Genomic DNA, 27304 nt, shown 5'->3' with positions numbered 1-27304 from the left:
ACTTTACTAAGCATCTTCGAAGCATAAAAACATCACATTGATAAAATTTTGCTTAAATCTATAACATTTACAAAAAGCTATAACACAGCTATTGTTTATTTGATTTTCACTTCAAATTCCATACTCGTTTTTAGTTGTAGCCTACAACGTGTAAAATAATGAGATAAAAATGAAGGTTGTACAAAAAAAAACATATTACCAACAAACCTACAATGCATGCCAACCAGTTATAACTGTAAATTGGTAGCCGTCCAAATCGTACGCTGCTAAATGCTTAAGAACGTGCGCCAAAAACTCGTCGATGCACGCGAATGCGCCGTATGGGCCATCATAGTTGCTCGTTGCCAATGTGCGTTGTGTCAGTTGGTAGCGAATGGGTCTAAAGGATTTGGAGATAAAAGTGGATATAAATAAATATACGAACGTATATAAATAGAATTTACTTGAAATGGCGATAAGCAAAATAAAAGATATATAAGAAATATAGGAAAATTTAAAAGCCAAGTTTTTGATGCAACATTTTTCTTTGCTCTTATAGACTTTCTGCAGATGTGTGTTGTTGTAATGCTGCCAAGTAATTTTGTTGTTAATTTTTTCTTATTTAAAAGTCACATTTTTAATTAAAAACTTTTAAAATTTCAGAGCCATCAGCAACATTTTTCTTTGAACTTACAAACATGTAGCAGATGTCAGATACTATGATAAAATGTTGCTTAGATTTTTTTTTTTTAATAATATTTGCTCATTTTTAGATTATAATTCATTTGGAAAGACTGTTTTTTAAACTGAAATGTAATATGCAATATAAGTAAATTTTAAAGCAAGGCATCTGCTAAATATCTCTTTGAGAACATGTTGCAGATGCCTGCTAATAATATTCCCGTATGTTGCCAAGTAATTTTTAATGTTCATTTTCTCACATTTTTATGTTAGAAGAACGTATTTTAAATACCGCTTTTAATAAAAAAATTAAAAAAAAATTTTAGGAGCCAGGCTTCAGCAACATTTTTCTTCGTGCTCACAAACATGTTGCAGGTGTTTGATGGTATTTTCAAATGTTGCGATGACTGTTTAAGGAAAATTCCCTAATTTTTAGCTTATAATACACTTGGTTCCTTTTTTAACTGAAAAAATATATGTACATAAATTTAAAGCGAGGCATCTGCTAAATATCCCTTTGAGAACATGTTGCAGATGCCTGTTTAATAATATTTCCAAATGTTGCCAAGTAATTTTTAATATTTATTGTCTCACATTTTCATGTTAGTAGAACGTAGTTTAAATGCCGCTTTTAATAAAAAAGTATAGGAAAAAAATTTAGGAGCCAGGCTTCAGCAACATTTTTCTATGTACTCACAAACATGTTGCAGGTGCCTGATATTGGTATTCAAAGGTATCAAATGTTGCCAAGTTATTTTCAATAATAAATTGTTATTTTAAGAATATAATTCACTTCAATTGGCTCTTTTTTAACTGAAGAAATATAGTAAGCTAAATTCAAAGCAAGGCACCTGCCATATATTCCTTTGTAAATATGTTGGAGATGCCTGTTATCTATATTCTCAAATGTTGCCAAGTCATTTTTAATACTAATTTTCTCTTATTTTTATACAAATAATAATAAAGCTTACTTAAAATGCCGCTTATTTAATAAAAATACACAAAAAATATTATTAGGTTGGCTTCAGCAACATTTTTCTTCGTACTCACAAACATGTTGCAGATGGCTGATGGTATTTTTAAATGTTGCGCTGACTGTTTAAGGAGAATTTTTTTTCTAATTCTTAGCTTATAATACACTTGGTTCCATTTTTAAGTGAAGTAATATATGTAAGTAAATTTAAAAGCAAGAGCTCTGCCAAATAGCCCTTTGTGAACATGTTGCAGATGCCTATTAATAACATTCTCTAATGTTGCCAATTGATATTTAATGCTAATTTTCTTGGATTTTTATCCTTTTTTATACTTTTTATACTTAAAATGCCACTTACTTAAAAAAAAATACATAAATAAAATTTTGGCTCCAGGCCAAGCTTCAGCTTAATACATTTTTTTTTTAATTTCAGAGCCAGCCTTCAGAACCATTTTTCACGGTAAACATTTGGCGATATTATTGCCAAATATTGCTTTGACTGTTTAGTGATGATTTCTTCTAATTTCTAGAAATTTCACTTGAAATCACTTTTTACTATAAGAACTATGAACAAATTCAAATGTTGCTAAGTTATATTTAATATTTTATTTTTTATAATATTTCTTATTACAATATTACTTTAACTTTTATAATATAAATTTGCATAACCTTTTATTATTTCAAAAATATGATTTACTTAAAATTACGCTCGTTTAGGGGGGAGCCTGCTTTAGAGGCTTCAAAAAATCGACTTTTCTTTTTTGCATAAATGTCTTCCCAAACTATCCAAGAACGTGTCCTTAAAATTTCAGAAGCAAATTCAAAATATTTTCTCGGTTTTTTATTTTTACGATTTTTCCTAATTGGCGGGAAAGATAGTGAAACAGTTAAACGTCCTATCGAAACGAGATTACATTGATTGTATTTGGAATAAAATTATCTTCTAGTTGAACCTAAAAAACCTTAAGAATGTTATGATTAACGCACTTTTTAAACAATCTAAAGTGAATTTGTTTTTCCCAAAAAATGATTTTTTTTTTTTTTATTAAGCGAAAAATTGTTGAATTTCTCACTTTTTGTTTAATTTTCTTGGGTTAACTACTATGGACCACCATACTATGCTAAAATAAAAATTTTTTTGGGTTTTTGGGTTTCATATGAAATTGCGACCTGCATCTTTCCCGCCGCACGACACATGCACACTCGAGGCGCTTCTGCAAAATGCTTGTACCAGGCATAATATGACATATATTTTAATAAAAAAATTTGAGAAGATTGTTGAAATATATAAAAATAAAACCTGAAAGTTTCGTTTCAAGCGAATATTTCTTTCCTTCCCAAAAAAATCCACAAAAAATCGATTTTTTGAAGCCTCTAAAGCAGGCGCCGTCCTTAATAAAAAATATTAAAAATTGTATAAACGCAATGCCTCAGCAACATTTTCCAATATATTGATGATGTATGTTGCAGAGGCATCTTGTTGCTATTATTAAATGTTGTTAAGTGTTATAATATTTTTCTCAGTTTAAGAATAAAAGTACCTAAATGCCGCTTCTTTAATTAAAAGATATAAAAACTTAAGAAACTTAAATTTAAAAACACACTAAGCAAGCAATGTACCAACAATATTTTCCAAAAGGCACCTCTATACCACCTACTAACAATCAAAAAAGTTGCTAAGTATTTTTAGTGCTAATTTTCTCGTGTTTTTCTTATTTATATTCGCCTTACTTCTCTGTTAGCTTTTCTTCGTCCTTTATCTTTATTTAACTTTAGAAATTGTTTTTTTCTTTTCGCACATTTAAAGTTCGATTTTATACCAACTACCTGCAGTGCGACCCTCTTGTGATGCACTGATGAATTGGATGACGATTTTCCTTTGCCCTTCTTCCATGTGCATAACAACAGCTCCTTCATACCTTTGCGAAAGTTGCGACTTAGGAAGGCGTACAGCAGCGGGTTAATACCCGAATTGAAATAGCTGACGAGAAAGGTGAGCGGCGTAAGCAGTGCATTAAAATTCGAATCACCACGATATGAATGTGACCTGAATGAATAAATGAAAAAGGTTTTATCAATAGAATTCAATTCTACCCAAAAGGAAAGATAAGGAAAATGTAAAGTAAAATGTATAGAGAAAATTTCACTGAGAATTTCTATCTTAAATTTAGATGTAAGGCTAATAGTTGGAGGCATTAGATTACGAGATTTATTAGATGCATTTGGCAAAGCTTCAAACCGAATTAAATTACATTTTAGAAAATTAATTTATCTGAAAGCACGCAGGTTGTGAGCTCGATTTTTAGTACATATACGAGTTCAAATTTGTACGAGAAAAAATTAGTTTTATTTCTCGGCAATCTATGCAAATTAAAATCGAATCATCAAATACGGGCATACCTTTTCATCGCGAGTGATGAGGTAGATGAAATACCAACACTTGTTACAACACAAAGTCTATTATGCAAACAAGAGTTTATCCATTGCAGAAAATCGGAATGAAAGCCAAAATAAGCTAATTTTTTAATTAGGATTCTATGAGAAACTTTATCGAAGGCTTTCGAAAAGTCAGTGTAAATACAGTCGACCCGGAAAACAGCCGAAAAAAACCAATGCAATATTCACTACAAATAGCCAGATTATTTAGTGTAGATCTATTGGCAACAAACGCATGATGATATAGGCAAATTAAAAATTTAACCGCAAAGCTCATTTTTGCATTGACCGCGTGCTGAAAAATTGAGGAAATCGTCGATTAGTTCAGAATTACCGTAAATGGAAAAGTGTTTCCATGTGTCAATGAAACTTCCCGATTATATACATTTGTTGAATATTACTTTCAGGGAATAGCTTAAGACCGATCATTTGTTTGGCAAAACTGATTAAAGTTCATCAGCATCAGTTTGAGAGGAAGAATTCAGTTCATGTAAAGCGTTACTAATATCTGCAGGAGAAAGATGTGAAGGTCCAGAGTAAAAGCCACATGGATGATCAAGTTATTCATCAAAAAAATTAGATATAAAAAACTCGGTAAATAAATTTTCTGCTTCACTTGAGCTTTGCGCTTAATTTCTATCTAAGAACATAACGGTGGTAAGACTGGCGCTACTCATTTTAGATTTTATGGAGTTCCAGAAATTAACTTAATGTTAACCCCCATGTTAGGAATATAGTTATAATAGAGAGACTTATTTCAATAGTTGAAATTCATTTACATTCGCTTAAATTTAACGAAATACAAATGATTCTTAGTAGATTTTAACTTCTTGAAATAATAATTTTTTCAGAGTTTTGAACTTTTTCAAATCCTTAGAATTAACAAAGTGTGAAAAACTATTACTTTTGGAAATTATCTATTTCCGAATATTCTTTAGAATACGTAGATATTTGCCATCCAAATTTCTAATATTCTTGGTTCAAATATTTCCATTGCTTCTATTCGCCCTATTCCTACCGCGCCAATGAATAGTTCTTGAATCATCTGCTTAAATGCGCACTCTGTTTCAGATGCAGCCATCTAACCTAACCTAGAAACCTGCACTTACCTTCAACACCAATAAATCTACTAAGTGGTTCAAGTACATACTTATGAGTATTAGTGTATATTTGTATTTACCCTGCGGAATGATATATGCACTAAAAAGTTTATTCATATCGCCATCTTAGATCAAAAGTGGAGCCTTCGGGCATGAATTTTAAGTACCTTCATTTATTTATTTCCCAAAGAATGCACACACACGCATACACACATACACATATAGACATATACACAGTTTTATAAAATTAAATCTAAATCTTACTTGTCTCTCGAAAGCATTTATTATTTATTACGTGCGTCATCTGCCAATTTCACTTATTCAAGTGCGCAGTTACTGTTTCTCTGCCAAGATGGTGAACGTCAAAGTTTGTTTTGCCAGTGGCAATTTATGTATGACAGCTGCAAAAAGTTTATTCAATACTCTAAAATGCATTCTCACAACTAAATTTTGCAAGATTTCTCACGCATAAGGCTGGCTATATATACACTTGTGTTCGCAATAATAGCAGCGCGTCAGATTTGCAAAGTTTTAACTATTTATTTATATTTTTTTAGGAAATTATAGTCCAGATTACAGCAGAAACAGTCTAAAGTATCAAACTTTGTACAAAATTATAATAGGAAAAAAAATCAACAAATTTGCATAAAAATTGCAAACTTTTTAATTCGAATTTTCCAAAAAATTCGGGGTATGCTGTTTTGTAGTTACTTCAATTTGAGCCTGACAAACAGGAAGCATGAAATGGCTACAAATCGCGTTGCTTCTTGATAAATTTTCTTTTACTGGCTATAAAAAATATGAAAAAAAATTTGGAGTATTTGTTTAAGGGAAGAAAATGCACAACACCGTCAAAAACGAATGACTATCAAAAATCAACGTGAGTTTTGGGTTACATTAACTTATTCGATCCCATTGTACTCGCTTGAGTACAGAAAAAGCATCTTTTTCGAAACGACGTCAAAAGCCAACGCTTACAAATTTTTAAATGTACTCGCCACTTTATAATACAGAGCAATGTCGAAAAGGAATACACATGTTTCTCCTTCTTTTTTTTGAGTCGCGTTATCCGTTATTCACTTGTCTTTGCGTGCACCTTTGCTATTTTTCTTCTTTTCATGGTTTAGTTTGCAATAAGGTCTCTGTTTGACAAAATCTAAGTTATCACGGAAAAAGTTCAGTGTTGTAATATTCATAATACATATAATTTGTATACTTTATACCAAAAAAACGAAAAAAGTTGTGGAAAAGTGCATTTCGGTAGGTTTAAATTCTAGTGTACTCGCATGGGTACAGTGGGAACATTCATATATATTTTGTGTGCCTATTTCATGTAGATTTGGTAATGGATAAAAAAAAATTTTACGGAAAGAGGTTTCATAACCTTTCTGCGGCCACCGACTATATTGAATCAAGCGACCGTAGTCACTTCGACTTCGCTATTATACCGCCAAATACCCACTGTGACACAGATGAGGAGGACATTGAAGAGGATAATATATTGCGTGATGATATTCCAACCTTGGAATCGTATTTTTCGATTCTTCTTTACGTCATATGACCTTCTTAGAATTTTGAAAGAGCAAGGATTTAAGGCTACTGGGACTGTTCGTGAACGGCGGACCAAAAAATGTCCTCTGAAAACGAACAAAGAACTACAAAAGAAGCAACGGTCTCCCCGTTTGATTTTATGTAAGTTTATCATAATGATTTATTTGAATAGTTGTTTTGTATCAAATTTTGTAGGTTTTCTGACTCAGGAATACTTTTTGTGACGTGGAATGACAATAGCGTTGTGACAGTGTGAACAAACTTTGATAGAATAGAACCTTTACATACCGTCAAACGAAGGTCAAGACAAGAGAGGCGCAAGTTGAATGCCCATCAGCCGAAGTTGATAGCGGAATACAACTCAGGAATGGGAGGAGTTGACCTCCACGACCAAGCTTTGAATACTTACAATATAAAGTTTAGAGGAAAGAAATGGTGGTGGCCTCTTTTCACCACAATGATAAGCTCGTGCGTAGTAAACGCATGGAAGCTTTATAAAATGGCAAGTAAGAGTCAATGGGACTTGTTGCAATACCAACGTGAAATTGTGCGATTTTATTTACGCAATTATAATATCCGGGACATATCTTCAAAACGATCGACAACGGCATCAATAGCTGGTTCCTCATATAACCGTTTTCCCAAAAGGATATCGAATCAGCTGAGGTGCAGGGAGTGTCACCAAAGAATTCGATGGATTTGCGAGTTATGCAATGTAGACCTTTGCGTAGAGAGAGAATGTTTCAAAAACTTCCATACTGTTAACCGAACTAATAACCAAGGAAGTCTTTGAAAGTGTCTTTTTATTTAATACTCCATATTTTCATATACAGGCAATGCATATACATATTATCCCATTGTACTCGATTGGGTACAGCACAAAAAATGCATTTCTTTGATTTTTTTTCGTGTTTTTTTTTTAAGGAGCTTAATTACACTATTTCAATAAACGTTTCATAAACGCATTTAAAAAAAAATTGTTTTATATAAGGTTGGGATTTAATGGGCTAAACTCGGGCGATATTATTTCAAAATTGCGTGGGCTACATTTTTTCTATACATTTTAATAAATAAGTTTGAATTTTGATGAATATTTTTTGATTTTTTTATATTTTGTGCAAAGTTTGAAACTTTGAGTTATATGGTTTTTATTGCAGTACGAAATATATTTGTATAAAAAATATACGAAGAAATATTATAAATACACGATATGAGACACAGAATAAAATAACCAGAAGCTAAATCCTTTTCGGCATAAGGGAAGAAAACAAACGTATGAATAGGGATTAAAGATTTATTTCAGCCTTTCATTGTTAAAAATTAGTAATTAAGATTAAATTAAAATAAATAAGAAAATAATATAAAATAATATTTAATAGCTTGCATGTCCTTCGTTATTTATTGCAACTGATACTAGTCGTTGTGGTATCGAATTTACGAGTGACTGAATGGCACTAAGGTCGATTTTTTCTCATTCCTTTTGAATGCCTTTTTGAAGGTGCAATAGGCTCTTAAAGTGGCGCCCTTTTATGAACTTGCTCGTTAAGAATGCTTCAGATGTTCTCTAGAGGATTTTGACCAAGACTAACTGCGTACACTTTAGCACGGGAATATTTTTCGACGCGAAAAACTTCTTTGTACGGTTAGCTCTGTAAATAACAGCATTGTCCTGTTGATAGGTCTGAAACTCAACGTAGAATTCCTAAGACAAAACTCAATAAAACATTAGACAAGACCTCTACGTAATTTTTGTGTTAATCGTATGCGAAATAAAACGAATTGGACTCTTGATGTGGTAGCTAAAATATCTCCAGGACCTAAGACAGTCACCGTGGAAGTTCGGGAGTAACGCGTTTGTCAAGAGTCTCCAATACTTCTGACAACCATCAGGCCCAACGTGATAACATTTTTTTTTTCATCGCTAAAAATTATGGATTGCCATTCATTCTCCCAGAGCTTCGACTTTAGCTGCTTTATGGCGTGGTGTAAGCTTCGGTTTAGCGAGTATATTTTTATATTTGAAATTGAAATCTTCAATCAAAATTTGTAAGAAATTTAAATTGATTTCTTTACCGCTCTCTCTCTCTCTCTCTCTGTTACACCTATCGTCAATCTTAAGCATTGGAACAATTCTTTTAATTTTTCCATTATCCACCAGAATTTTTCCAAAAGTTGTGAATGGTATTTTTATTTCGATTTACTTCTAGCGCTGTTTTCCGAGCTCAGATTTTAAGCGCAATGGGACTTGAAGTAAACAAAAACAATTTAAAATTACCGCTAGTTCTTGCATTCATTTAAATATATTATAAGGCAACTCAGTAAAATATTATGCAGCTACTTTAAAAGAAAAATTATAAAATTGATTTGAACGATATAACTAAAAAGCTTTGCAATATGTCGCTCTGCTATTATTGTGAACACAGCTGTACACAAATGCATACATACAATTTCTTCACACCAAGCAACTAAAACTTCTGCTGCGCAAATCAATTTTGCTATTAGATAAATTTCAACAGCACCCATACAAAGACGAATATCAGGGAAGGATATCGTTGAATGAAAATTTCTATAGTATAAAAAATTTACTTCGAAACGGAAGCAGAGCAGCTTCATAGCAAAAATATTTAAAATTTAATGCTTATGCAGATATAGATAATATTTTTACTTTTGAGTAATGAGTTCGCATCCGAAAAAACTTATATATTTGCTTGCATAACATTTCCGTTTGTGATGAGTAATAAGAAAGTACTGAAGAGGCTTAATGTAATTATTGTATAATGGAATGGAATGGAATTGTGGATAGCCGAAAATTTTTCAAACACTCAAGCAGCATTTCCCATTGCACTTAAGATCTCGAGGGGGGGATTTGTGAGATTGAAAGCATAATTAGTTTTAATCATCTCTAGCCTGAAAATATCATGTTTTCTCAAGTTTCGTTGAAGAATGTTGAACTTAATTTTTATCGATTAGCGATAGAAAGTCAATCAACGCGTCCATGCTAATCTGACTCAAAATTGCACCATCTAAGTCTGGCGAAAACCGGACAGTGGTAGAGAAGATGCTTCAAGCAAAATGTACTCCGTGAGTCGTCGGGGATGCCTCTGATCACCATATGTCACCCCAATGGATTGTGTTTCCTTATTAGTCCTATCAGCTCTCCTAGCTCTCACCTTCTCTCTGTGAGAAGGAATTTTGCTACTACGCTGCCAGTCCTTTTCATGGAACGCTTGGTTGTTTTGCAGGTATCAGTACTGCCAGCAAATCTTATGAAATTTATTAATGAAAGCCTTGATGTACCCAGCTGTTTCCGCTTTATTAAAACTCACAACTCCAGTATCCCCAAAAGTTCGTACTCCAAAATTTCTAACTCATTCCCCCTTGCAACAAAATGCAATTAGTTCGATTTTAAGCGCTACTACTAAATTTATGTGATCTTTTGCAGAACTCCACAGGTCTCTTTTCTCTATAGTAGTTTTTGGCGTTGAGTGTTTGATATGCCTGCATATTCAAAACCTTTGAAATTGAAATTTGAAAAGGTCGAGCCAAGGAGCACCAGGAGATTTGGTGGCTCCTAAAGCACTCAGGGTAAAAAGCACATCGTATTTAGAGCTCTGGAAAGAGAGTAGATAGTCAAGGAGGGAAGGAGAAAAGTATCAGAGAAAGATATAGGAAAGAATAGAGATAGAGATAGTTAGCCTTCAGATTCTTTGGCAAATCTGTAAATATCCTCCAGTTTTAGAGAACAAATATTACTCATTCTCATGACATCGGAACCCAAAACTCGTAGCCGCGCTCAAGCAAAGGCAGGACACTCATAGAGAAAGTGCTCAGTGCTATCCGAGTCCTCAATGATTCCAATGATGGTCATATGCTGACCCCATGGGTTGTGTTCTGTAATAATACCGACCATCACCCGAATGTCTTTCCTTCCAGGTTTTAGTAGAAAGTTTGACAGTTTTCTGTTCGGACTTGTCACAAAACACTTTGCAGTTCTGCAGCGTTCTAGACCGGACCATCGCTCTTTATGTAGATTGCCTATATAATCGCTGATCCAATTCTTGATTCCTGCGGAATTGATTCTGATTATTGACTCTGGTTCTTGTGGGGGAACCGCTGATCCACGGTTGGCTAATTCATCGGTCCAAAATCTTTAGTTATACACCAACGCCTTCGCTCGGAATTATTGAATTGAGGCAGCTGTTTTCTCAGTCACTTAAATAAGCAAATCTCTTCATGTGAGTTAATTCTTGGTATCTTTTTGATAGTTAAATCAGTTATATTATTTTCAAGTTCTCAAATTAAAAGAATTTATATCGCATTACCCATGTAACTGAATTGGTAGATTAGCTTGCAAGCGCTGATTTCAATTAGTCAAATTTTGGTCACTACAACGCAGAACTTTGCTCTAAGGCAGTGGTCGCCAACCCGTCGATCGCGAGCTACCGGTAGCTCGCAAAGGCAATTCTGGTAGCTCGCGCTGCTCACGTTGCAAAAAATCCAAAAGTCTGAAAATCATACCAGTATTAGCAAATTTCAGAAATTTTCATAATAAATAGATAAACAGCGGCAACACTGCGGTAAGCGATTTCGTGCCGACAAACACAACGCGAAGTCGCGTCTCCGTTCTAGGATCGGCTGGAACCGATTAGCATGTTCGAGAATTTTTTGGTTTTATATAATATATACGCAATGCACGTCGACATTGCGCTCAGTTAATACTGAACGGCATTATCAACGTTCTGCGTGCAGCGGTTTGGTTAGAGTTCGAAACATTATGGCAAGCAGTAGTAAGAAGGCGAAGACATACCATTTCCATTCGGAATGGGAAGAACAATACTTCTTCACAGAAGTTAAAAGCAAAAGTGTTTGTTTGTTATGTAACACATCTGTGTCAGTTCCTAAAAAAGGAAATATTGAGAGGCATCATAAAACTGAAATTTGAATATTGAGAATTCATTCCCGTTAAATTCTGCCACCAGAAAAGAAAAACTGAAACATTTAAAAATCCAGTTAATTGGACAACAGTCAATATTTTTGAAAACAATCGACAAAAATAAGGCTGCAACTGAAGCATCTTATCGTGTTTCCCAGATAATTGCACAAAAGAAAAAACCTTATGAAGACGGGGAAATCATAAAATAAGCATTTTTGGAAGCTGCAGATTCTTTATTCGCCAACTTTAGAAATAAAGACGAAATAGTGTCAGCTATAAAATCTATGCAACTTTCTGCTAATACAGTGATGAGGCGAGTAGAAGTAATGAGCAATGATATTTTTTACAGTTAAGAAGTGACTTAGATAACTGTATTTATTTTTCACTACAACCGGATGAATCAACAAATGTAGTTGACACCTCACAGATGGTCATATTTGTCAGGAGGGCTTTTAGTGATTTTACAATTAAAGAAGATATTTTGAAGTTTATTCCACTCAAAGGACATACTACTGGGCTAGAGCTGTTTTCTCATTTAAAAAATCTCATCTCTTCTGAGAAAATTCCAATATCAAAAATGGTAGGCCTGACAACTGACGGTGCTCCAGCTATGGTGGGTTGTGATAAGGGGCTTGTGGCGCTATGTCATAAGGATGAAAGTTTTCCACAATTTCTTAGTTACCACTATATTATACATCAGCAAGCATTATGTGGAAATTTTCTAAACTGAACAACGTTATGAAACTGGTGGTGAAAATTGTGAACAAGATTAGAGCTCAAGCGTTACAAAGAAGATTATTTAAAACCTTGGCTGATGAAATTGACTGTGAATACGGAGAGCTACTTCTTCACTCTGAAGTGCGATGGTTAAGCAGAGGACGAGTGCTCAAACGTTTCAATGATGTCCTGCCTGCTATACTCCAATTTTTCAAAGAACGCGATGAACCGATCCCTGAACTGGGGAATTCGACTTGGCTCAGAGATTTTGGTTTTCTTGTGGACATTACAGAGAAATTAAATGAGCTTAACTTGCAGCTTCAAGGCAGGGATAAAGCATTAGGGGAAATGATTTCTGATTCAGATTTCCTATTCTTTCCGAAAAGATATCCAAAAATCTATTAGAGCCCTATGACAGTAAATATCATATGGAAATAGTTACTAACTTGAAGGAAAACTTCAAAAATCATTTCAAGGATTTCAGAAAAATTGCTTTAGTGACGCAATTTGTTGTTTCACCCTTCATGGACATTGATATACAACAGTTTGCAACTTGTGTTATGAACAACTTTGGCGAAGACATTGCTGTGACAGAAATGGAACTGATTGCTTTTCAAAGTGACTTGACTTTAAAATCTTTAGGTTCAAATACAAATTGTATATGGACTTTAGTAAGTAAAGATAAGTATTCAGTTTTATGTCGTTATTCAGTTCAACTTATTTGTGTGAATCTTCTTTTTCCAATATGAAATTTATTAAAAATAAATACCGCAATCGGCTTACAGATATACATTTGGATAACTGTATTCGAATGACTGTATCAAATTATACTGCAAATATTAAAAAAATTATCGATTCTCATTAAATATGCTCTTTTTATCTGCCCATATTTTATTTATATAATAATGTACTATTACTATTTTGTTGTTTTTTTAAGTCGCTTGTGATTTGCCATTATGACTGCAAAAAATTTTGTTACGATTGATAGGTGTGAACATCGATGTAGTTATGCATAAGTATAAGCACTATAAGTCATAAGTTTATTATATAATATATAGAACGTATACTAGTAAAATAAATACATGTATTGTATGTCGAATATAACTGTGTATTATTTAATTTATGTTGGCTTGTGCAAGTAGCTCGCTGTTTATTTCAAAATCTTGAAAGTAGCTCAACACATTGAAAAGGTTGGTGACCACTGCTCTAAGGCATCAAAAACACTGCAGCATAGTATACATATATACATACACACATATACATATATATATATTAGCACGTATATTTACAAGTCCCTAAATTTCATTGCTGCTCCTGAATATAGTGCCCCATGTCAGTACCTTTGTTGAAATTCAGTGCAGGCATCTATCACATGCAACATATCACAAGGGCCAGCTTATAAGTGCGCACTTTAAGGCACTACTTAATGATTCATCAACTCATTACTGATAACACTAATTGTGTGAATCACAGTTAAAATAATAAATGATTCCCTCATTTTAATTGGTTCATTTCTATTTGGCTAGAGCTGAAAAAGGCACCAACGCCCTGCCAATGAAAATTGGAAGCACTCGCAAATTCGCGCGCCGCTTGTTAAAAAAGTATATAGCTGGAACAAATATTTGAAGAAAATGCATTATTCTTGAGCATTCTGCACCTTCAACCACAATGGTAGAAAAATAGATTTAGCTATTTCAGCAGCGAAGAGAGGCCTGGGGAGACGAGGTCCACTCAAACGGCGAGAAGCCTGGTGACAACAGTGACCGAAGAAAATGTGAAAAAACCCAGAAAAGCAATACTGGCGGATGGAAAAATTAAATTGTGACAGATGGGAGAAGAATTATAGATCACCAGAGAATGCATTGGATAGATTTTACATAAACAACTTCGCATGAAAAAAATAGTGGGTATGAGCAAATTTTCCGAAAAACTGTAACTAAAATTAAATATTTCTTGCAAAGCCTGTTAGGTGGTTCGGAAAGTAATTTCGTTTTTTCTCCAAGTAGCATTGTCATTATATGACATTTTGACAGCTGATATAGCAAGGCTTGTGTGTGAATAATTTCAATTGATTTTACGCTGTAGTTTTTGGTCGGAGCTATAATCAGCCGTAGCCGAATGGGTTGGTGCGTGATTACCATTCGGAATTCACAGAGACGTCGTTTGTTCGAATCTCGGTGGAAGCAAAATTAATAAAAACATTTTTCTAATAGCGGTCGCCCCTCGGCAGGCAATGGCAAACCTCCGAGTGTATTTCTGCCATGAAAAAGCTCCTCATAAAAATATCTGCCGTTCGGAGTCGGCTTGAAACTGTAGGTCCCTCCATTTGTGGAGCATCATCAAGACGCACACCACAAATAGGAGGAGGAGCTCGGTCAAACACCTAACAGAAGTATACGCACCAATTATTTATTAATTTTTTTTGTAAGCAGCATTTTCGTCATATTTAACTTTTTAACTCTAGAAAAGGTAAAAATACTGTTCAAGCCAGAAAGAAATTAACCGATGCGTATGGAGAAGATGTGTTGGCAATACGCCAGTGCCAGAACTCGTTTGAAAAATTTCGATCCGGCAATTTTGATGACGAAGATGCTCCACGTTTTGAAGGCTGGTAGAAGCTGAAAAAGGCACTGTAAAGACATTAGTTGAAGCAAACCGACGAATATGAACACATGAGATCGGTGAGAGCTTAAATTTATCTAATTCAACTGTTTATGACCACCTAAAAGGCCTGGGTTTAACCTCGAAACTCGATATATTGGTTCCCCACGGAGAGAAATTTGTGTAGTCGCGTTGACGTCCGTGCTTGACTCCTCAAACGTCACGAAAATGATCCATTTTTGAAGCGCATCATTACTGGGCACGAAAAATGGGTTGCATATAACAATGTGAAACGCAAGAGATCGTGGAGCAGAAAAGATGAACCGGCTCAAAGCATTTCAAAAGCCGATATCCATCAAATAAAGGTGATGCTGTCTGTTTGGTGGGATTTTAAAGGAGTCACCTTACTTTTACCGGATAACACAACAATTAATTCGGAAGTCTACTGTCATCAGCTGGACAAACTTAATGATGCACTTCAAAAGAAAAGGCCAGAGTTTATCAATAGAAAAGGAGTAGTATTCCACCAAGATAATGCGAAACCTCACGCAAGTTTGGTCACTCGCCAAAAGCTTTTACAGCTTGGATGGGATGCACTGCCACACCCACCATATTCTCCAGACCTGGCCCTTGCGGATTATTATTTGTTCCGATCACTGCAAAAATTTTTGGTCGGTAAAACCTTTACCTCAAATGAACACGTCAAAAATCACATGGATCAGGTTTTTGCCAGCAAAGACCAAAAAGTTTATGAGCGTCGAATCATGCTTCTACCAGAAAGATGGCAAAAGGTTTTGGAGCAGAATGGCCAATATAAAATTTAATAAAATATTTATTCGTCGTCTTTCGTATTAGATCGTCTTTCATTTTCATCAAAAAAAAAAAAAAAAAAAGAAATTACTTTCCGAACAACCCAATAAATTCTTAACTCGTCATGCAGCTTTGTGGTAGAGAAATCTCATGCGAGTCGTAGCATAGTTTTAAGTACTTTATTTTGACAAACTTCCAGTTTTTATCAAAAATCATCCCAAGATATCGAGATAGAGAGAGTTGTAATATTATTTTTATAATTTCGGCAGAAAGTTTCGGATGCAATTTCCAACCACATTATTATCATTTATGAAACCTGGAGTTTTCAGTATAATTCAGGGTCCACGAAAGAGTTGATATAGTGGATGAAATGAAAAAAAAAAAGAAAATCAGTAATGGGTTTCAAACGCAATAGTGAGATTGCATTATATTTGGCTAGATAATCACAATGAGCTATTTTTTGTGAGCTCAAGCACTTTAAAGTAAATAAAGTTTTGATTTATCGCACCATTACTCGTTACAATTATACTGGTGGCATCGCGAAACGTCATGGAGGTGGTCCTAAAAAGATTGCAACGTCACGTGAAATGGTTCAAAAAGTGACGAGAAATTTTTTCAAATTGAGTATTTTCGTAAACTCCCAAAATGATTTGGTTTATTTGACCGACCGTTCATACGAGAATTTGAGTCATCGATCATCAGTCACCAGGAGGCAGCACCCGTCACAGGTAATGGTTTTGGCTGTTGTAACCGCAGATGGCCGTTCTCCAATCATTTTCATAGAGCCTGGCGTCAAAGTAAGTGCGAAATATTATCGGAAAGGTATTCTGGAGGTTGCTTTGAAGCCGTGGGCAGAAAACATTTCGGTGGCAGACCATAGACGCTTCAATAGGACTCGGCACCGTCGCACAAAGCTCGAGTGAACCAAGAATGGCTAAAAATCAAAGGTTCCGAACTTCATAACGTCCACAAATTAGCTCTCAAATTCACCAGATGCGAATACGATGGATTATTCTCTTTGGGCCATTTTAGAGAGGAAGGTCCGATCTAAAAGATTCACAAGTATCGAGGCGCTGAAAAAAGCCATTGTCCGCGAGTGGGCTAAAATACCTGCAAGTCACACTCGGGCAGCTGGCGATTCATTTCAAGGACATAGTCAAGGCAAAAGTTGGTCATATCGAGCAAAACTAAATTGATTCTTAATTTTTCATTATTTTCACAATTGTTTTATGCTGAGTTGAATAAAAATAATTTATCAAACTAAATTTATGGCCTTTTTAATTGGTTACACTTCGAGTGCCGGACCCTGTAGTAGAGACGATGCAGTTTGGTGTGCAGAGTGTAATTCTGCAAGAAGATGTTACCGTTCACTTCGTTCGACGAAGGATGATTTAAAAACCATGAGATTCACAAAAACCTACCACCCACGCTACAGGCCATGCCTGCCCCATAGAAACACTTTTCTATTTGCAAATTTAAAAAAAGAAATATAAAGGCGGCTGCAGCAAAGCATATTGAAGAGATATCTATGCATATAATAATTTTTCTGTGACATCCAGGCATTACATGTATGTAGGTATTCACTAAGTGCAAAGCGTATTCCATTTAGAGGAATTACATTGAAAAATAAAAACCACAGTCTAAAACCAAATTTTCCATTCGCTCAATATCTTACACTGCGATCTTATCAGACGCCCTCGTATACTAATATTCGTACGAATAAATACTTACACAAAAATAGTTTCTTTTATGTGTCTCTAAGAAGCAACTTAAAGCCACGCTAAAAGCAACTCACTACCACATGCACATTTTTACCTTTCATTTCCCGTAACAAAAACTTTAATGGCAATTCTTTCGAAAAGTTTTTCTAGAAAAATAATATAAGCAAGTTTGAGCAGTTTCTAAAAATACTTTCTGCTGCGCACGGCATTTCTCTCTTGAATTTAAAGTGAGTGCAGGTACTAATGGAAATCAACTCTACACAAATGCGTCTGAGCTCTTACGCAATGGGCGATACTTGTATTACAAAAACAACAACAACAAATTGTTAAGGTACGTGACCATATCAAATAAGCAAGCATTATTTTCTTACAATTTGTTTTCCATTTATTTGCTTTCGGTTTCTTTCTGGGAATATATAGGGGGGTTTACAAAAAGGCGAAGTATTGAAAATGTATAAGGACACAGAGTTCGTAAATTTTCTTATAAAGGGGTTTTCAATAAGGGCGGGTAGATGTTGAAATGAAATAAAACAAGCTGTGTGTGGGCTATTGACAAAATTATTTTTTTATTTGAAAGGCGCATATATGCCATTAAGTGTGGAATATGACATCATCCAAATGCCCACCTCGTCTTCTTACGGTGGAACGGATCCGAGTGTTCCAATTTTCAATGACTCTTCCGCATAGATCCGGCTGAATTTGAGCGATGGCCTGTGTTATGTTCACCTTTAGAGCATCGGTCGATTGTGGTTTATTTGCATAGACCTGAGATTTCAAGAAAGCCCACAGGAACATGTCTAGCGGGGTCAAATCGCATGACCTTGGTGGCCAAGGCCTAAAATCCACACCAAACGGTAACTTTTTGAGGACGCATTATCACCTGGTGAACCTCGTGTGGATTGGTATCGTCCCATATACGGCAATTTTGTTTGTTAACACAGCCATTCATCCAAAAAAGCGCCTCGTCACTAAAGATGATTTTTCGGCCAAAACTGGGGTTCTCTTCCAAACGATTCGAAGCCCAGTCAGAGAACAAACGGCGTTGTCTATGGTCATCAACTTAGAGCTCCTTGGTCAGTTGGATCTTGTTTGGGTGTAGGCTCAAGTCCCGACGCAAAATTCGCCAAGTTGAAGTCTGCGAAAGGCCAAGTTCTTGTGCACGGCGAGGAATAGACTGTCTCGGGTTCTGCTGTACACTTTCACGGACCGCGGCAATGTTCTCGGCTGATCTTGCGTTCCTTGAACGTACGGGTGTTGGCTGATTGTTTACTGACCCAGTCGTCTCAAATTTGGCCACCAAACGTTGAAGAGTCGACTTTGAAGGGCCACCACGTCTACCGAAAAATGGGCGCAATGCGCGCAACGTTTGCGTTAATGAACACTCATTTTGATAATAAAGTTTTATCATATGAACGTACTGTTCAATCGTGTAACTTGACCTGATGATTTGGCATAAGCAACTGAATAATGAACAAAAGATTTGACAGATGTCACCAAAACAAAATGGCTGCCACAGGGCGCCAAAATCGACCCGCGGTAATTGAAAAACCCTTTATTATCAACTACTACTATCTTCTATGAAATATGTATATATACATTTTAATATTTTATGGTGATGCCTATGAAATTTTTTATTATTTTATAAGAAGTCATTTTTTCTTCAGAAGTCATCTATGGAGGAGTTAGTGAGTTAAAATATTCCACAAAAATGTTCCCGGTGCTATTTCTACAGAACTTCCAAAATTATATTACATCAAAACTTCAAGAAGCAAATACTTTCCTAAAATTCAAATGTAAAGTTTAAATCGGTTTTTGAGAAAAAGTTTTATTTGGTCACACTGCGTTATTAGGGCAGTTTACTTGTTTGAAAAGAAATGTCATTGCCTATTGCAAACTATTTGCCTTTAGCGAGTTATAAAAACTAAAAAATTATAAATTGTAAAAAACGGTTCTCTTAAGGCCGGCGGGCCAATTAGATGTCCTAAATTCAGTAGTTTTCGCGAAGCGTTGTAGGATGAGAAAAAAAACAATTAGCCAAATGAAGTTTTGGGGATAGTTTAATATATATTTGAACTAAAAAAAAAAATTTGTACAATCTCCAACAATATATTGTAAGCCGAGTTATCAATAGATTCCCAGAGCGCCTTGCCACTGAAGTATCCAACTTGTGTACAAGATACAACTTGCAATTTTCATCTTAAAACAAAAAAAAAAGATTATTAATTTTGATGTAATTATCTTCGATGTGAACTAAGAAAATTGGGAGAAACACGTAAAATTCGAATTTTTGGGGAAGGTAGAAAAAATAAAGTGGTTTTTCAAGGAAAAAAAAATTCTTCAACTGGGTAAAAGAGTCGCTTAAAAAAAGTTTTTGGATGTTTTTTTTAGTTCACATAGAAGAGAAAACAATACTGAAGATAACGCATTTTGAATGAAATGGATAGCTCGTTTAGTTTTTTTGCAATCGTGTACATAAATTAGGTAAAATCGTGAAAATGAAAAGCCGAGAAAACGCGCTTCAAAGTTTCAAAGTAAGCGCACGGTTGCTTGACGCCGCACTACGCTCGGCTCTGTAGCTCTGCAAATACTTGGAATTTAACTCTGAAAATTTGTGTCTCATGTTCTTGAATATCTAAGCTATTGATTTCAGGAAAAAAAAAAAAAATCGATTTTTTCGACCTTTTAATTGGCCCGCCGGCCTTAAAATAACCAAGAGAAACTCAAAGTCTTTACGGCATTAGTAAATATTTTTATTAGATAAAAAAAAAAAAATTAATAAACAATTCCTGCATTTAAAATAAATAAATTTTTAATAAATAAAAAAATTAAATAAATATAAATATCCGCTTTTAAAATAAATTAGAAATATTAAATATATAACAAATACCGGGATATAAATGAATAAAAAATGTTACTTAAATAATAAATAACTGCACTTAAAATATAAAAAAAGTCTGAAATAAATAAAAAAAAACCTGCATTTAAACTAAATATCAGGTCAGTTTATAAGTTCGTGCGTTTTTTAAAGGTGGTTTAAAATTAGTAAAAATATGTTTAAAGTTTCGGCAAATTTTTAATTCTCTGCTCAAAAAATTGTTTGCCCTTGGAGCCAAAATACGCTTCGATATCCCTTTTTATAGCTTCTTTTGAGGAGTAGTTCTTGTTACACATATGGGATTGAAGTCCACGGAAAAGGTGATAATCACAAGGTGCAATATCCGGAGAGTATGGTGGATGCGCTCCCATCCGAGCTCGTTCAGCTTGCCTAATGTTTGCCTTGCGGTATGAGGTCTTGCGTTGTCGTGGTGAAATAAAACTTTGCGTCTGTTCGCTAAAGACGGTCGATTTTTTTTAAATGCCTCATTCAGGTTTGATAGCTGATGGGAATAATAATCAGCAGTTATCGTCTGGTTTGGTTCCAGAAGTTCATAATAAACAATTCCGGCCATATCCCACCAAATGGACAGGATAATCTTCTTGGGGTGAAGGCTATCTCTTGGGGTCGCTTCTGGTGTTCATCTTTATCTAACTATTGGCGTTTGCAAACAGGATTATTGTAAAGGACCCAGTTTTCATCACCAGTAACGAATCGGTTCAAAAAACTTTAATTTTCAAGCCGTTGCAGCAGCTGAGAACACACATTCACTCTCTGCTGAAGGTTGGCGACGGAAAGTCTATGCGGAACCCATTTTCCCAGCTTTGAAACCCTTCCCAACTGAACCAGGTGTCTGTGAACTGTTACATGCGATGAATTTAAACTCTGAGCTATCATATTGACTGTCAAATTTGGCTCAGCTTAAACGAGTTCGAGCAAGGCGTCGGAGTTAAAGACTTCAGGACGACCAGCGCGCGCATGGCTTCAGTTTGGTCCGCATCTCATAAACTATTTCTTAAACCAGCTGAGAAGTGCAGACGTGCGTGTTAGATGAGTGAAATAACAAACGAATAGCACAACTAAAATTTGCATACCTATCGCCGCACATGTAGGCGAATGACGTAATGAGCACACACAGCCAATGTAAATCGCTTAGATATTTAGTTATGTTCGTCACAAATTCAACACAAGTGCGAAATATTTAAATTTAAATTTTAAGTTGTTCAAGTTAAACTTTTCTCTTTTTGCACAGTTATAGTAAAATTAAAGAACTCTCAGCAAATGCGCTCGTTAGCTGCATTCATATTTTCTCTATTTTACATATTTTCTCCTTTTCACAATTTTACCGCTGCACTGCAGTCTCCAATTCCCAAGATTTTCAACATTTTATTTCAACATTTTTATTTTCCTCATTTCTGCTGTTACGTTTCAATTGTCCATCCCAGGCATCTTCATTACTTGCCCCACTTGCTGCATTTCTCCTTCAAACGGCAAAGTTCAAAGCTGGCGCAATGGCACTAAAGTGCGTTTTCTCATAATTTACTTCAAATCTCAAATGCCCTCAAAATTCACTTTTTCCAATGCACACCTGAAAACTTAGCAATTATGCAGCATTTTAAGTGCAAGTACTTGCATACATACATACATACATACATGCACATATGCGTATAAGTGTGTTTGCTTGTAATTGTGCGTGAGTGGACACATTGCACAAGGTGACTCTTTCAACTTCATACTTAATTCTACATTTCGTTTTTTCTTTTTTTTTGTGTTTGCCAATTTAAAATTTCACTTTGAATGCTATTAAGGGGGACTTGTGGAGTCACTACACAGTTCATACAATTTTCGAAAAGTTGTTTTGTTGCCAAATATACGACAAATTTTACATGCAACAACAACTATGTCATTGTAACTTTCAAGAAATGCTAAAAATTCGAAAAGGCACAGTAATGTATAAAATGTCCTAAAAATAAATTCAGCATGATTAGTGTTTAAAAGTTAGATTGAAAGATTTTTTTTTTTTTGTTTGCTCCAAAGGAAGCCCACTGGCGAGCATGCGGGTACTTGCTGACTCAGGAAAAGTAATAGTTGTGACTTCATGGTGAGGATTTTTAAGAGATCAAGAAAGGTAGGATGGAGGGAAAGAATTTTTTATTTCAAATAGAACGTTTAAACCTTAAATGACGCCGTGCTTTACAATCAACGTTGAAAGAAAGTATGCGTCCTATATTGACAAGCTTTGACTACTCATTTATTTACTTTTCAATCTCATTTATGGGATTAGGGGTAGCCAGAGGCCCGAAAAAATGATGATTTGCAATAATTTTTTTTTTTTTGCTACTAAGTTGCTTTATTTTACAAAAATAAAAGCATAGCATTAATACATCATGTTACGATTTGACTTTAGCAAAATTTCAAAAAAAAAAATTTTAATAATTGCTCAATGCACACATCGATTAACTCCAGATTTTGAAAAATCTTAAATTTAAGTATCAAATCCCTTGGTATAGTTATAACTTTTTATAGTTATAAGAGCTTTCCTGAATAATAGATATTAGCACCGTTAAATAGCAAATTTTTTTGACAACTCAATAATAAGTAATGTATTTCAGAAGCCATTTCGATTAGCTCCATACTCTAATATAAATCGTTTCAGTACATGAAGACTTACGCTGCAAACTTCGAAAACATAATAACATATTCGGATTCGTGTACCAATGAAAACAGAAATAATAAAACCGTCTTAAGTTTATAGAAACTTGTTCAAAGTACGGAAATCAAAGCCTAATCAATTGATATTTTTGGTAACTGGACACAGATATTTGCCCAATAACTCAGATTTTGCCATTATTGAGTCATGTGCGCAAAAAAATCAAACCATTTTTTCACCAGATGATTGGTACCATATAATCAAAACATGTAAAAAGAAAGCGCCGTTTCATCTAATCCAAATGACTCACCAAGATTAACAGAAAAGTAACCGTCACAGGGCTTCCAGTAAATTGGCTTAAAATACGCTGGATAAAGTTAGAAAGGTCCGAACCCTATCCCATACAATTCAAATGGGACTACAATGAAGATATAGAATTTCAAGCCATTAATATAAGAAAATCTTTAGTGGGTAGCCCGCAAAGTTTGAAAAATATAGATCAGCCTTTGGTCTATCCTAAAGGGAGAACTTGGACAAAGGAAAAATTGAGAGACATGATGGACCTGCTAAAATTCATTCTTCCTGTTAAATACGATTGATATAAGAACTCGTCAACAAATCAAAATGACGAATCCTCGCATACAGCTGATGAAAAGGACATTATTTATAATATTGCTGAATCATCCCAAAGAATAATGCCACTAACATAAAGCTGCTGTAAATTATTTACGAAAATTATTTTATACCCGAACTTCCGACATTCATTTTTATGGAAAAGCCGTGATAAAAATGTATAATAATAAACTTTTTCTGTAATAAAAACTTAAAAATGAAAACACTAAATTTAATTTTACTACTTTTTTCAGTTGCCAAATCGATTAACTCCATCAGTCACATAAAAACTGTAACATTACTGACGATTGTTTGTTGGCTATTCTTTCTTATTAATTTTATATACCGTTAGATGAAAGCTATATCTGCAATTATGCATTCGACATTATATATTTGAATTCATATTATCAGAGGAGTATTTAAATACAATATATGTAGATTACATCATCGCGTTTCTCAACTCCTCGTTTTATGGAGTTAATCGATGTGTGCACTGATCAGCTCATTTAGCAGGTTGAAATTCGACCGAGTGTGACATCAAGGTCTACTCTTTAAAATAAAAAACAAATTACCGCTAAATGCCTGCTTGTTCCTCAAATCGTATCTAAACAAACCTCTGTTGTATGTAAATTATGGAAGTGAATTCTCCAATTTCCGAAAACTTAAAGCTGTGTTCTTACAAGGCAGCATATTAGGTCCAATCCTGTACCTAATTTTTACACACGATCTGTCAACTACCAAAGGTGGTGTAACCGATATTCTTGCTGACGACATTGCTATTATGACGACAGCAGCAGATCACACAGAAGCTTTCTACGCTATAATTCTGATAGTGAATGAAGATAATTGTTCACAGGAGAACCACTTATCCACAAATCAAGTTAAATCTTACCTCAATCCCGCAATGAATAAATTAATACCTAGGCGTTCATTTGGATAATCGGCGAATGTAGAAAACGCATATATTTGCCAAAAGGAAAGCCTTAGGATTAATATTTCGAAAAATGTATGGACAACAAGCTTTTCCTTTAAATTTCCGCTTGTTCTCAGTCCACGGCTTCAAAGTAACCTCCAGAATACTTTTCCGATAGAGGAACTGAAAGAGGAACTAAAAACTTTAACCAGCAAATGCCGATATCGCCTTCAATCACACACAAATTAACTGGCCTCTACTCTCATCTCACCATTGCATGCTTTTTTAAGGAAAACATCGATCCAGCTTATTTAAGAGCTACCTTAAAACTATTAAATTAAATTTATTTACAAGGAAGGATATTTCACAGAAAATATACTTTTAATACCTAAATCAATGCCATTTTTAAATGAATTGGAATATTTCTAAAAGGTGTTTTATGAATTCTAGGTATAGACAGAATGTTTCGTTTACATAAAGTTTAAATAAAGTTTAATAAAGTTGAAATAAAAAAAAGAACATAAAAAATGGTTAACTCGATTTGTATAGAGAGCCGACCTGGTGCAACCGACGCTCTTGAATAATCATAAATTTTGTTCCGATCGATTTGAAATTTGCACACAATATTTTTCAGACTCATGTAAAAAAAGTAAAAGAAGTGTCAAAAAAAAATTAAAAAATAAGTTGAAATACCTTACGCCCTACTTTAAGGAACACTGCCCTAAAAATCTGTCTTAGTCCAATAGCAGATTTGTAATTTTTGTTTTAAATTTTTGAAAAGATTTGTGCCGTGCACTGGGCAACAAGCGTAAACACAAAACATTCATTATACATATCAAGATTTTGTATCGCGCTTAAAATAGATCTCCTCGGTTCCGAAACAAAAGACTTTTGCCAAAAACAATCTAATATTTTTGAACGCAATTTTGGTGATCGGCTGCTGTTCTTGACGCAAGTTCTCTTTTTTATCTTCTATCGACTAAAATAGCCTCGAAGTAGTACATAATTTGTACAATCCCGCGTAATGTTCCGGTAGTTTCTATTTTTTTTTTTTCGATTTTTCCCCCTCTTTTATATCACCACCAAATGAAATGTTGCCTGACAATTATTCAAGAGCATACAACATAACTGTCAAGCGTCAAGCAGCAGTGACAAGCAGACAAGAATCAAAAGTGCGCTTCAAGCTTAATTGCATGAAAATTACTTGGTGACTAAATCCAATTACAAAAAGGGTAAAGCGACGGTCAAAAGGCAACCAGAAAAGGTAAATAAGCTGTGAAAGGAACTAATAAACGTACGAATGAATAAAATAGTTAAAATAATAAAAATCAATGAAAGGTGAATGAGTCAAAAAAAGTATGAGAAATTCGAGCCCAGCGCAAATAAGGAAAGAAAGTAAAAACTAACAGTGATTCGATCAGCTGCAAATAAAAGCATGAAAAAAGGTGCGGATGAAGAGCAAAAGAAACAAGTAATGCATTGATGCATGAAGGATAATTCAATGAATCCAAACTTTTTGACACTCCTGGCGAAAAGCAAAGCAAGTGAATGCTGATGAAAAGCAGAAAAAGATAAACTTTTTATTTTCTTTGCGGTGAAAGAGAAAATCGACTTCAAGGCTGTTATCACTTAAGATTATTGGAAGCTTTGGTAAATAAGAAATGGGATTAAATTATTTGCCAGCAACATATTGTTGAAGGTGTGCTGGAAACCTTTGTGTGATTAGATCACATGTGAAAGACAGACTATTTCTTTAGCGAATATTTGGGAATATTTGTTAAATCTGTACGTCTTTTTTCGCGCTGTACTTCTCGTGTGTGACCTTTTTCTCATAGCTACCTACCAACCGCTTCTCAAATGGATTGATTTCGTTACATTTCAGTAACAGATCTCAGGCCCAAGTGAATTGTTGCAAGCGAAATTTTGCTCTAAGCATAGACAGATCAGAGCTTCATTCGTGAGACAGAATCTGTGGTCAGAGCTAAAAGATGTAACATAAAAGATATCGACTAGGAGGCTTACGGAGTTGCATTGGGGAACCGACTAGCCGTAGGGTGTGCGGATCCCTGAAGACAGAACTCTGGACAAGAACGCAGGAATCATAGTCAAGAATGAACGATAGTACCCGAATCAGGACTGCATTTCTATTGCGTGGTAAAGAGTATTAGCGCTCTTTGAGAAAAAAAATGTTTTAGTTTTGATTCTGCTGTCGAAACCGGTGTCTTTAAAAACCTAGACCAGCAGTACTCTCCTCAGAATAGAAGACTGTCAAACTCCTACTAAGAACGCATTTCCGATGAGATGAATCACTCTTAATGAGGAAACAGCATTGATTTGGCGTCTTAAGCTTCAATAGAAGCTAAAGGGGAACATATATTGCCTGAAAGCACAGAGCTGAGTCTGAGAAGCAGAAGAGATCGGCTATAATATCAAACGATGAGAGGGTAAGTATTGTTTTTCCAGCCTTCTATGCTTACAAGCCACCTGCTAACCGTATCTACTCTACGCTCCTGCAGAGGGTCTAAGATGTATTTGCCACTCATATGGGGGCTATATACAGAGCCAGTGACTCATTGAGCTACACTCTTCTCTGGTATAACAGAGGTATGTTGACCTTTTAGGACTATGTTCATCGCTAAAGCGGAGAGAGATACCTGTAACGTTCTTAAACGTCTCTGGCTTAAAGGCTTATCATTATTTCAGATGAAGGATTTCGAAAAGTTGAGGACCATCGGCCAGTATTCCTACTAGA

General features: G+C 34.9%; 1 protein-coding gene across 1 annotated transcript in view; it reads right to left on the bottom strand.

Annotated features, from left to right (window-relative positions):
• Positions 1–226: 226 nt before the first annotated feature.
• Positions 227–27304, bottom strand: part of LOC129249141 (trissin receptor) — a 162975-nt gene continuing 135897 nt past the window's right edge. Inside the window, exons 8-9 of the mRNA XM_054888793.1 lie at positions 3458–3680; positions 227–379 (exon numbers count right to left, since the gene is read on the bottom strand). Of these exons, the coding sequence (XP_054744768.1) occupies positions 329–379; positions 3458–3680 (274 nt within the window). The 3' untranslated portion in view covers positions 227–328. The remainder of the gene's footprint in view (positions 380–3457; positions 3681–27304) is intronic.

The sequence above is a fragment of the Anastrepha obliqua genome, chromosome 5 (genome assembly GCF_027943255.1).
Source record: "Anastrepha obliqua isolate idAnaObli1 chromosome 5, idAnaObli1_1.0, whole genome shotgun sequence".
Taxonomy (NCBI): domain Eukaryota; kingdom Metazoa; phylum Arthropoda; class Insecta; order Diptera; family Tephritidae; genus Anastrepha; species Anastrepha obliqua.
The sequence above is the reverse complement of the archived record's forward strand: the minus strand, read 5'-3'. Positions and strand labels throughout refer to the sequence as shown.